This window comes from Hyperolius riggenbachi, chromosome 11, assembly GCF_040937935.1.
Source record: "Hyperolius riggenbachi isolate aHypRig1 chromosome 11, aHypRig1.pri, whole genome shotgun sequence".
Classification (NCBI taxonomy): domain Eukaryota; kingdom Metazoa; phylum Chordata; class Amphibia; order Anura; family Hyperoliidae; genus Hyperolius; species Hyperolius riggenbachi.
The window spans coordinates 227,053,818-227,067,137 of record NC_090656.1 but is presented as its reverse complement, the minus strand read 5'-3'; the positions used below and the strand labels follow the sequence as shown (position 1 = coordinate 227,067,137).

General features: G+C 47.6%; 1 protein-coding gene across 4 annotated transcripts in view; it reads left to right on the top strand.

Moving 5' to 3' along the window:
- Positions 1-13,320, top strand: part of OSBPL5 (oxysterol binding protein like 5) — a 173,640-nt gene that overhangs the window by 131,002 nt on the left and 29,318 nt on the right. For 3 of the 4 annotated variants that reach the window (XM_068260976.1, XM_068260977.1, XM_068260979.1), the window contains exons 15-16: positions 6,336-6,433; positions 11,227-11,316. In XM_068260976.1, coding sequence (XP_068117077.1) covers positions 6,336-6,433; positions 11,227-11,316 — 188 coding nt within the window. The remainder of the gene's footprint in view (positions 1-6,335; positions 6,434-11,226; positions 11,317-13,320) is intronic. The other variant, XM_068260978.1, reaches the window with a different exon arrangement.

Sequence of the window (13,320 nt, the reverse complement as noted above, 5' to 3'; positions counted from 1 at the left end):
AAAAGGGCTCACTAGGTCATCTTCACTGCCTTACTTGTCATGGAAATGAGGGAGAATAGGCAACACGAAACACCTCCCTCAGCTTCAGTTACGCGGCTTCTGACCTGTGCCTTATAGCTCTGTTACAGGGGCGTAACTAGAGGCCAGCAGCCCCTGCAATAGTGCACAATGGAGGATACAGCAACTGGCACTACGGCGGCACTCAAAATAAATCGCTTCTTGCAATGCCAAAATGCATCGATTCCACCAGGTAGTAACACATACAAAGCACAGCGTGCTCAGGATCCAGAAACATAGATATCAGACTCATTCACCAAATAGATATATGAAGATCCGGCACTGCTTCTAGCTTTAAAAAGAGCTTTATTGCCAGCGGCTCTTTCAATATGCAAACAGTATTCATGCAGTAGAAACATGTAAAGTGCACATACCCGTTGTGGTTTAATAAAGGTTGTGGGGCATGGTGGTGAGAAAGGCCCGCCTAACGTCCGTTTCGCTTCAGTAGCGTCTTCAGAGGCAGTGTGGCGCCACACTGCCTCTGAAGACGCTACTGAAGGGAAACGGACGTTAGGCGGGCCGTTCTCACCACCATGCCCCACAACCTTTACTAAATAGCAAGGAAATGAGCAGCGCTGCTTAAAAACAGACTAGTGCCTACCTGCAAAACAGTGCAAGCCCCACTTGTGGGGTCGAATACACACCGAGCATACACATGACCTGTCTACCACTGGAGGAGGATGTTGGTTTCCTGTAACAGCTTGCATGCAACCTATTAAGTACTCGTCCCTCCCACTGCGAAGAAGTCAATCCTCCATGGGAGGGGCCTAACACTAACTAAATCCTAACCTATGTATATGCATAGCCTGGGTGCGATACCAAATAAAATTGAAAAATCGAAAATTACACAAAAGGTGGATCAGCGCAACACCAGGCCGCCTCCGAATGGCCTCCAATCAGAGATGCGCTGAGCCCCCCCAGGAACTACAAACGCACCTTGAACCCAAACAGAAGCTCTGCATATACACCAAAAGCATGGCTGTTAAGTGGGAGCAGCTGACCAAAAACGAATTACATTAGTACATAGCAAGGAAATGAGCAGCGCTACCTAAAAACAGACTAGTGCCTACCTGCAAAAGAGTGCAAGCCCCACTTGTGGGGTCGAATACACACCGAGCACAACCTTTACTAACCACAACAGGTATGTGCACTTTACATGTTTGTACTGCATGAATACTGTTTGCATATTGAAAGAGCCGCTGGCAATAAAGCTCTTTTTAAAACTAGAAGCAGTGCCGGATCTTCATATATCTATTTGGTGAATGAGCCCCTGCAATAGCAAGGGGGGCTAGAGCTGTAAGGGGGGTGGGGGGGAGTTACTAACCTTCCCTTCCTCCGATACAGGGGACTACACTTCAGATCAGGTGTTCTTGTGGCTACACTTGTTATGGGTATGAAGATCATGATGGCCACACTTGTATTATGACCCTTGTGAGATGGGCCCAGAGGCCATGATGGGCACCAAGCGGAGGCAAGGGAAGGGGTGTGAGCATTTGGGGGACATCAAAGTTTCCCTGGAGAGCCCCATGAATTGTATTTACGCCACTACTCTGTTAGCTACATATAGTACAGGTATTTCCTAGAGGGTGTACCACAAGTCGGACGCTGCAAATTCAGCGCAGGAGACTTGGACGCAGCTGGCGCCACCATAGACCATAATAGGAATTACGGCTATAGTAGCGCACAGAGTAACTTCGGCGCCGTCAGAAGACCGAGCAGAAGTTACATTTTAAAACACTATAATCCGGCCGGCAGCAATAGCTGGAAGCCAAATGATATCATTCCCCACCATCTACTTGTTCCTGGAGGGGGAATATTATTTAACGTCCCCGGCGAATTCTCTCGGACACCCAAAAGTTACCTGCCTGGTATTTACAAGAACTTATCCCAGCTATCATGGATAAGCAACCCCAATAGGAATCTACTATGTAATATACTTCCTATTGGTACCCCGGACACCAATAGAACTGCCAGCGTGCCTCATTGTTTTGGAAGTTAAAGATGGTCAGTTGCTTTTGTTCTGATTCCCCAGGAAAGGAATTCATGTGATTGCCGGTTTGATCATGTGATCTTCTTCTGACCAGCTAATGACCAGCAGAAGCGAGATAGGAGTATGTGAACAGGATAATGAAAGACTGAGACTAGGAACCATGTGCAATTAACTTTGTCGAGGAGGATTTTTTTCCCTATTGGGACTAATTGGACCATGCCTTATAAGGGTTTTTTGTCTTCATCTAGATCAACAGGGATATGTAAGGGTGCAGGCTGGTGTTGTACCGTATTTTCTGGTTGGGGCTAATTGGACCATGCCTCGCAAGGGTTTTTCGCCTTCATCTGGATCAACGGGGATATGTGAGGGTGCAGGCTGGTGTTGTACCGTTTTTTCTGGTTGAACTTGATGGAGCATGCATTTGAAAAAGGTGCCTGTTTAAAATGGCGCAGGATAGCGGTTAGTGTTGGGCGAACATCTGCATGTTCGGGTTCGGTGCGGTTCGGCCGAACATGCCCCTGATGTTCGGCATGTTCGAGCCGAACCCCGAACCCAACCCGAACATGTCCCTTTGGGGCCCCTATAGGGTCCCAGCATAAAGGGAGAGCATGCCACGAGCGCGCGGGGGGGGGGGGGGGTGTCAGAAATGCCCCCCACCCCTCCCTGCTAAGCTCTCCCTTCTGCCGGTACCCTATAATTAAATTTAAGTGCCCAAAAGTACCTGAGGAGGAGGAGGGCAGGAAGAGGGAAGCCGGAGTTCTTGGGCGCTAGTACCATCTGGTGCTTCCGCCCTCTCTTGACGCACTTCCTGTTTACATTTGAAGTCGCGTCAAGAGGGCACAGAAGTACCGCGATGACGCGAACGAGGGTACGCGTCATCTACATGATGACACGTACCCTCGTACGCGTCATCGCGGTACTTCTGCGCCCTCTTGACGCGACTTCAAATGTAAACAGGAAGTGCGTCAAGAGAGGGCGGAAGCACCAGATGGTACTAGCGCCCAAGAACTCCGGCTTCCCTCTTCCTGCCCTCCTCCTCCTCAGGTACTTTTGGGCACTTAAATTTAATTATAGAGTACCGGCAGAAGGGAGAGCTTAGCGGGGAGGGGTGGGGGGCATTTCCGCCCCCCCCCCCCCCGCCCCGCGCTCGGGGCATGCTCTCCCTTTATGCTGGGACCCTATAGGGGGCTATGTTCGGCCGGACACGGCTGTGTTCGGCCGAACAAAGAAGGCCTGTTCGGGTTCGGGCAGCGAATGAGGTGTTCGGGGGGTGCCGAACCGAACCCGAACAGGCCAAAATCCGGGCGAACCCGAACAGTGACGAACACTGTTCGCCCATCACTAATAGCGGTAGTAGAATATTGATACATTTACCGTGTGAAGTTTAGAGGGGTCGCAGCCAGCACGCAGTACACAGATGTATAAAATAAAGTCCATTTATTTTAGCAGCAGAACAGCTTAGCTTCAGCAGTAATGAGGAAAATAAACAGTAAGCTCACATCAGCTTTTGTAGTGAAAAGTCCAGTTTGTTCAAGGCAAGTATATTTCCAACAGGCCAAAGCCACACTCACAGCAGTCCACAGTGTGGTTTGGCATCCAGAAAGTGATCACCAATCCTCCTTGAGGGCCCTTTTCCACTAGCAATCGCTAGCGTTCACGCTGAACGCTAGCGATTGCTGAATCGCAATTACCGGCGATTCCCCGACGTTCGCGGCCGCGATTTTGCTATGCTATGCACTGCATAGCAAAATCGCGGCAATTATCGCTCCGCCGCGCGTTCGCGTTCCCGGCAAAAACGAATCGCGGTAGTGGAAATGACCTACCGCGATTCCCATGTTAAAAAGCAAACCGTAGCGATTGTAAAATCGCTAGCGGTTTGCATTTTTGCGATTCAGCCAGCGCAAACGCGCTGGTGGAAAAGGGCCCTCACAGGAGATCCAGTAGGTAACATCTTACTCCTCCAAACACCTTCTCCCTGACTGCCTGTGAGGCTGCTTCTTATGCATAATTAGCATCTTATCCACATACCATTAGTGAGGCTTTCCCCGCCCCACTGACAACCAGGTGCGTATATTAGGTGGGATGGGAAGACCCGCCCTTCCTTCCGTCCAATCCCAGGAGTCCGGTCCTGAAAAGAAAAAACACAAGCAGCAACTGCTTGCTGCCACCAAAATCCGGACTCCTTTCCTAGGACCACACAAGGTTTAGGCTCCAGGGATCTAAATCCGGGGCCTGACACCCGATATTTACTGCCGCAGTTCGCATAATGGGCTGCCCTGGCACCCGCTATTTTAGTGGGCGCCCTTTTAAACAGAAGGCCGCCTGCACTCTTTTCACCTGTTCCGTCGATGGACATATGTCTTTTGTTTTTCCAACTTACATAACTATGCAGCTATGTTACTTTTACTTCTGTGTTTTGTCCCCAGGGGAGATATGCTCACCTCTTGTCAATAAAATGCCTTTTAAGCTACCTTACTGGTGGCTTCAAGGGCGTTTTATTGACAAGAAAATACTCAGAATAATTGTGACAGTATTTTTCACCTACATTTTAATAGTTTTTTTTGTTGCAGAGGGCTGAAAAGTTATTTAAAAAAATGAAAAAACATCTCCTTGGAGAGAAATGTTAATTGCATATGAGCCGAAGACTAGCGATACACCTATTGATTCTTCTGGCAAATTCATTTTTTTTAATCTGCCATCTATTGCCCCCAACATATCCCATCGGGTCACTCTAAATTGATTTTGGACAATGTATTGATTGAAAGTGAAACTAGTGGATATATGGTAGAAAGTTTTCACATGGGGGAAGGTTGGTTATACAGAAACGGGTGTGGCAGGAGTGACGAGACATCGATGGCTGTATAATGTTGCGCTGCATTGAATTGTACAACACTCATTCCTGCTAAAATCCGTTGAGACTGGTTGTGCTGTGTAGGGAAAGAACAATCCCTCTCTGAATAAATTCCAATTGGACAGGGTTTAATCTCCCTGATGGTAATCCTGAGTCTGGCTCGGGGTGGAAAAAAGAAGCCAGGAGTGGTAATCCCGAGCCTGACTCGGGGTAGTCACCAGGAGGTATATGAAGAGCCTGCAGCGCAGCATGGCGGTGTTTCTAACTCACACCCCGGGATCTAGACAATGGCAGCCATTCTTCTTCCGGTCTTTGGAGGCTCTGGATCCCTCTGGTGAGGTAGCCATCTGTCGCCATGACGAAATGTTCCCTCCCACCTCTCATACTTCTCCAGTGGTCCATTGCTGTGACGGACCACTCCAGCCAAGCGAGAGACAGATGACCTGAGTAGAACTTCAATGGCTGCAGTCTAAATATGAGCAATACAGGGGGGACCATCTGAAAATGGCGCAGGGAGAAAAATGGCGCACCGTTCTGCCGATAAATGTATCATAGAACGATATTTACCTTTTTAATGTAAATACAATAAAACGGTAAATTTTGTTTTATGATACATTGATTGCAGAGTGGTGCGCCATGATAAACATGCAGGGCTAGTATAGGCAGCGGAGGCTGGGGGAGAGAGGCAGCGGGACACTAGAGGGCATAGGCAGCGGATGTATGCAGAGGCATACGCTACCTTGTCCTGGGCCAGCGATCGCTCCTTCCCTCCGCTCCTTCTATTTGTTTGCTGTATTCCTGCAGCCGGCCAATCACCATGCGGAGACTGAAGCCACATGGTGATTGGCCGGCTGCAGGACTACAGTAAACGAATGGAAGAAGTGAAGGAGCGGAGGGAAGGAGCGATCGGCGGCCCAGGACAAGGTAACGTATGCTTCTGCACACATCCTCCCCTATGCCTATGCCCTCCAGTGTCCCGCTGCTTCTCTCCTCCCCCGACCCCCGCTGCATTTTTGAATACTTATAACGCTATTTAGCATTATAAGTGTAAGGCACACTGCCTGCTCCATTTTTTAACACGTATAACGCTAAATAGCGTTATATAATGTAAGTCTATGGGGCGCCCTTTGTATTCCCCTGGCGCGCAGCGCCATTTTTAACGGTCCCAATACAGGGAACAGGTTAGCAGTATCTACTTGTGTTACTTGTTATTATATTACCAGTGGGAGTTTATATCTTCTCCCACTGCCAATCCTGGTCTCAGCTAATGAATTCCTCACCCCAATATGAAATGCTGAAGTGTAGATAATCTTGTGGCTCCGCTATGAGAATATAAGGCTGTAAATGATGTCATAACTCTGATAATGATATCTGTAAATTGGCTTTATCACATGACCTCCAGCGATGCATCCAGCTATATAATTCTACTATTTGCAGGACTGTTATACGGCACCATGACGATGGAACTGGGAGGAAAAGTCACCATAGAATGTGACAGAACCGGATATGTGACGGAGCTGGAGTTTAAGCTGAAGGTAACACAGTTTGTTTTTTATCTGAAGAGTTCCTGCATTTCACATTGTTTAAACCCAACGTAACCAGAAAATTGATATCAATCCTCAGAGGAGCCTACAATCTAATCCTACCTTTGTTATGCCGTAATGTCCTACTATATTGTTATTATTATGTATTTATATAGCACTGGCATGTTCTGCAGCACTTTACAGAATACATAGTCATGTCACTGACTGTCCATAGAGGAGCTCACACTCTAATCCCTACCATAGTCATAGTGTAATGTCCTACCATATTATTATTATGTATTTATATAGCACTGGCATGTTCTGCAGCACTTTACAGAGTACATAGTCATGTCACTGACTGTCCTCAGAGGAGCTCACACTCTAATCCCTGCCATAGTCATAGTGTAATGTCCTACCATATTATTATGTATTTATATACATAATAATAGTCTATAATAGTCTAATGTCCTATCATATTATTGTGCATTTATATAACACTGACATCTTCTGCAGCACTTTACAGAGTACATAGTCATGTCGCTGGCTGTCCTCAGAGGAGCTCACACTCTAATCCCTGCCATAGTCATAGTGTAATGTCCTACCATATTATTATGTATTTATATAGCACTGGCATCTTCTGCAGCACTTTACAGAGTACATAATCATGTCACTGACTGTCCTCAGAGGAGCTCACAATCTAATCCTACCATAGTCATAGTCTAATGCCCTACCATATTACTATTAATATTACTTCATAATACAGTATGCTGGCGCTATATAAATCCAATAAATAATAATAATTTTATGTACTCTATTTATATAGCACTGACATCTTCTGCAGCACTTTACAGAGTACATAGTCATGTCACTGACAATCCTCAGAGGAGCTCACAATCTAATCCTGCCATAGTCATAGTCTTATGTCCTACCATATCATTATTATTATTATTGTAATGTAGTTAATATTTTACAATACAATAATTGTAAAAGTGATTTCAGAGGGGAGATTTAGATTATGGAACTGTAGGCCACACTGTTTAGAACCATACATTAATAACTTAGTAAAGACAAAAGAAACCCCAAACTGTGCTTTTAAAGGCCGTGGCCATCTTTATTGGTTTAGTAATTTGAAATATGAGGTCCTAACTTTATTCAACAAATAAACTTTATTTAAATTATTAACCATAAATAAAATATAAGTCATGTCCTTTGATCCACCACCACGGTTCAGACCAAATATAACCATATCAACTTCCATTAGGACCCCAATTTGACTCGAATCTTCTTCCAATAAAGACTTGACCACGACGAATTCCTTTGAAGCAGGGAGTGGTGGGTGGGGAGCTTGTCCGAGCCGTGCTGGAATGAAGGCAGCAGATAGCAAGCAGGGGCTCCTTATATACACCTTTCTGGTCTCTGATTCGCCCCTGCAACATTGTTGTGCCCCAGCAACATCTGGCAGAAAAGGCACCTCTACCTGTGCCGACCAATCACTTTCAGGGCTACATTTTATTCCCTGACAACTAGTACCAAAGTAGCCCACCAATCAGCAACTACCTTACCTCAGAGAGGGAAAATGAAATTTCTCCATGACAGAAACTACCTTACAGGTTGCCACAGTCCCATGTAGGGCCAATTTTATGTAATGTGGCCCTTGTCATTCTGTCTGGTCTGTGATGGGTTTATAAACCGCAGGCTGCGAGAATAGACTCAGGAAGATGTAGAATGATCTCCCGTGTCAGAGTACCGACCTGGGAGCTGAAATTCCAGGAATCGTTTTCCCGGCCGCTTTTAGACGGGCAGAATAATAATCGCTGCGTGATGAGAAAACGTGAGTTTGGCAACCGTCTGATAAACAAGGAGGAAGATGAGTCATCATCCTGAGACATGTCCACCATCGGTGAAAGTCACGATGTTTTATTTCTCGTTGGGAAATAATCATACGGTGATAAAACCTGATAGAAAAGAGCAGATTCATCTCCAGTCTCTTGTGAGTCACAAACACAAAGCATGCATAATAATAGTGATGTAAAGCCATACAGCTAAATCCATGTCCTTCAGTACCGACTCACATGAGAGCGCTTAATGTGTGACTGAATTCAGGAGCTCGATTGCAAGAAGCAATACATAATATCCCCCCACAGCTGTAATAACTCTCCGTTATTGCTCAGATTATCTACCAGTCTCTGTGAAGTCTACAGCACTGCAAAACAGCCAGGGCCGGTTCTCTCATGAAGCAAGGTGAAACATTTTCACCAGGCGCATAGATTACAGGGACGACATGTTTGTACTGTGTTTCCACTAACAACATGCAGTCAGAGTAGGAGGAGAAGCGAGAGGAGGAGAGCAAGCGAAGTGAAGAGGTCATCATTGGGGAAAAGTAGCTTGTTGTGCTGTGTGAGGAGTCTGACAGTGAGTGAGGAGGGGGAGGCGGGAGAGTATCATTGGGGAAAAGCAGCTTGTTGTGCTGTGTGTGAAGTCTGACAGTGAGTGAGGAGGGGGGAGGCAGGAGTGCAGCAGTGTTTCATTTGACTTGCACAGCAGAAGGGAGGAGGTGGCACTGCTGTCCTGATTGAGGATGAATGGAGGAAGGTCGACTTGCTGATGGGGAGCAGTTTGTTTGTCACAGACTCGCAGCCATCCAGCCAGCATGTTATTGTGTTGAGCTGTAGCATGTCATGTCGCAAGTTGTTGCATATGCTCCCTTGCTGACTGAAAACATTAAATGAAGCAGTAAATTGTCGGGTGCTGTGCAATCATTCCAAATTGGGGGGGGGGGGGGTGCATCCTCACAAGTTTGCCTCAGACAGCAAAAAGTTTAGAACCGGCCCTGAAAATGGCAAACCTCCCAGCTTGCTCACAACAGGAGCGCGATCGAGCAGGGCGCTCAGACAGGGCCGAACATGCGCAGTCAGCTCGCCTCACACTCGTGTTGCACATCCTACAGAACCACTAGTGGCAGAACGGAGGGGACCCAGAGGATGCCAAGCAACCTCATGGACTATGGGGGGCTGGAAGAAGCCCCAGGTAAGCAAAAGGATACAGGTTTAATCACAGTTCAGGTGACCTTTAATTAAGACACACCCCTGCCCCACCTCTAGTAATGCCCTCGCCACACCCCTAGGTGCACATACCACAAAATATAAGAGCAAGAACACAACCCTACTTTCTATAAACACCGTGTTTTCTTTATTTTAATATTTTTAAAATAAGCAATATGTTAGTTCAGAGGCTTAGAATAAAGTTTAGAGTCTCATTATGAACATGGGCACCACTTCCTCTGAGTTTATTGTCATGTGATCAGCTCATGTGACTCACAATCACCCCAAGGACACTTTAAGGAGAGCTCAATCCATTCGCTGAATGCTGCGTCACGCTGGCGATTTCGATATTGCCCGTCGGTTAGAATCTTCTGCTGCATCCAGGGCCGTAGCTAAGGGTGGGCAAGAGGGAACATATGACCCCGGGCGCAGTGATTTAGGGGCTCTCAGCAGCTGCCTGATGCCGCTTGGCAGCCTCTCTACCATGATGCAAAGAATAAACAATTATCCTGCGGCCTCTTCCACCCCGCCCCACCAGAGAAACTAGATAGAGCAATGTAGGAGAGCGTGCCTGACTGGGACTGGGAGAAGCCCCACCCCCTGCCTGAAAGGTGCCCGCCCCACCGGAGGAACTAGAGATACAGCAATGGAGGAGAGCATCCCTGACTGGGACTGGGAGAAGCCCCACCTCCTGCCTGAACGATGCCCGCCCCACCGGAGGAACTAGAGATACAGCAATGGAGGAGAGCATCCCTGACTGGGACTGGGAGAAGCCCCACCCCCTGCCTGAAAGATGCCCGCCCCACTGGAGGAACTAGAGATACAGCAATGGAGGAGAGCATCCCTGACTGGGACTGGGAGAAGCCCCACCCCCTGCCTGAAAGATGCCCGCCCCACTGGAGGAACTAGATACAGCGGTGAAGGAGAGTGTGCCTGGCTGGGACTGGGAGACCCCCTACCCGCCATGGGGAAACTGAGCTGAGGAGAATGTGTGGCTGGCAGGGAGAGCCACTGGGAGTGTGGACAGCGCTGTCTACCCATGTAAAGGAAAGCTACTGTGCATGCGGCAGCCATTAGTTCTGGGTCAAAGGTCTTGACTAGACTGTCTGGAGGGCACAGGTGGTCAAAGGAGGGCATTACAAGCACCACAGGCCTATCCATGGGGAAGGGGGTGCTAAACTGGTCTTTGTCCCCGGTAGCTGAAAACCCTAGCTACGCCTTTGAACCAGTAATGGGGTGATGAGTTTATCCATTGTTACCCGTCCTCCGCTGCCAGGAGAACCGCATGTCACGTCCTTACTTGTGACGTCATGTCTGGTGAGTTTATTCCAACAATCGAGCGATTGTCGTGACTGTGGATACGTCAGGAATAGCTGGTGTGACGTTGATGTAATAGCTTTACGTTCTAGTATGGTTTCTCAGAGGAAGATGTGCAGTTATTAGCCAGTTATCACCATGGTGAAGTGGCCGTCACTCTTGTCTTGAGGTTGTAGCGGTCCCAGTCCTCCCCAGCACACTGTGTCTTTAATTTGGGATCCTCCAACACGCCAGAGACATCCTGATAGGTTAATTGTCTTCCACCTCCCCCTTTGAATGTGAGGCATAAGACTGTGAGCCTCCCTGAGGGACTGACAGGAATGTGTGAACTCTGAGTGTTATGTCGGGGCTGTACTGTATATACTGGAAGTGCATGAATGCTGCACCCTACTTATGATGATCAGTGAACTCCGCAGTGTAATGACAGATCTCTGCTTTTTCTTACAGCCGTTTTTTGGTGGCAGCGACACGTTAAACCAGATCTGCGGGAGGATCAGAGTGGGCGGCGAGGTTTTGGTGAACCTTGACGGGCACTGGGTAAGGAGCATCTTCCATAAAACCTGGACAAATTTCAGCGCACATACCTTCTAGTAATTCAAAAAATTACAAAATAAAGACTCCTCAGAAATCGGAACTCAAAAAATTGGAAATCTGCAGAATCGGTAATCGGCACTGGCGGAAATCTAAATTTCCGTGGACTCTGAAATCAGCATTTCCAACCATCCCTGGTGCTCGAGTCTAGAAAACCATAGCCATTAGCACTTTACAGTCATTGCCCTGAAGAAGCTGAACAGTCTCACGAAATGCGTTGTCCTTGTGTTTTGTTTGTTTTGTGCAATAAAATTGAAAAATTCTACTTTATACACCTGGTGTGTATCGTCAGAGGGAGGCAAGGAACAGTTTTTAACCATTTTATATCTTTTTACGTTTCTCCACCCAGTGGTTTATCTCTTTTATACCTGTGTTGGGAGGTTATGATTTTATAATTTTTGTTGTTTTATTACAAAAATATAATCGAGAGTGTGACTAGTCGCATCCCAAGGGGACCCATATCAAGACAAGACACAGAACATTTATTTTCCGCTTTTCCCCTGGCCGTCTCAAAGCGACAAAGCTGCAGCCACTAGGATGAGCTGTATAGCCAGTAGCAGTGTTAGGAAGTCTTGCCCAAGCTCTCCTTACTGAATAAGTTCTGGCTTATTGCACGCAGAGATTCGGAAGGCTGGTTTTCCTTTGTAGGCTTTAATTGCATCCCTTGCAACCCAACTTGTGAGTGCTTCCGTTTTTTTTTTACGCAACAATTGATTGTTGTACAAATATACCACACTGTTGGCTCCTGGACTTTGTTTTGTTATTTTTGGATCTGGGGGTTCTGGAAAGATCATCGGGATAACCTCTCTAAAGAAGTTCTAGTATAGCAAGTAGGAGATGTATCACTTCGTGAGGTGTAGCACTACTAAAGCATTAGCGAAACCAGTTGGGTGAGGAGGACAGGCTACACTTTCAACTTTTTATTAATACTTTTTAAAGATAACCCGAGGGGGATCTTTGGGGGGCAGATGGGACACAGAGCCATGTTCTATGCCTAATGATTTGGCTCTGTGTCCCCCCAATCGCCATTCTGTCACCCCCCCCCCCCCCATGTCGCACTATAGTCCCCTGAGTTTAGCGACAAGTTTTGTAGCTAACTCGGAGGTAAACACAGGGGAGAGGAATTCCCTGTTCAAAACGCCTGCCAGGGGCGTTCCTACAGGTTTTCTAAGCTGTTTTCTAAGCTGCCATTGGGCAGCTCTCTCTCCCCTGGCCACGCCTCCTGCCCCTCCCCACCTCCCTGCACGCTGTGAGAGACAACACAATCTCTCAGTGCGGCATTGTGACCCAGAGGTCACGCAAGTGAAAGTGGGCCATAGCGGCCCACAGGAGCAGCAGGGAGCGGCGGTTATTGCGGCTACCTGATCAGCTCAGCCCTGCGGATCAGGTAGCCTACTTTTTTTTTGTTTTTGAGCCCACCTCGGGCTCTCTTTAACACATATTGAGATATAGGCTGTAGAGAGGTTTGCCACCATTCATCTGGAGACGATTTGTTGTATGCCAGTGGCTGCCTTTGGGATAGAATATGTGCAATAGGCAGGGCCAGATTTACCATAAGGTACTGCAGGCACGTGCCTACAGGCGCCTGGTGATGGAAAGGGGGCTCACTCCCCTCCCCTTGCGCCTCCCTACCTCTGCAAAGTCCCAAAATGAGCGTAAATGAGGTTACTCACCCAGCTCTCAGCATTCCTCTGATAAGATCTCCCTTCAATGAGTGGCACCTCTAGCTACTTAATACTGATGGGAACCTCTGGCTCCCTAATACTAAGGGGCACCTGTAGCTACCTATGACGGGCAAGGGAAGTAAAGGAGAAGTGACAGCTGAGCCAGCCAGTGCACTTGCGGGTGTTTGTAGGTTGATGGAGGGCGGAGTCTAGGGTGCCAGGGACATCTGTGCCTATAGGCTCCTGTGGTGTAAATCCGGGCCTGGCAATAGCATCTAATCATTTT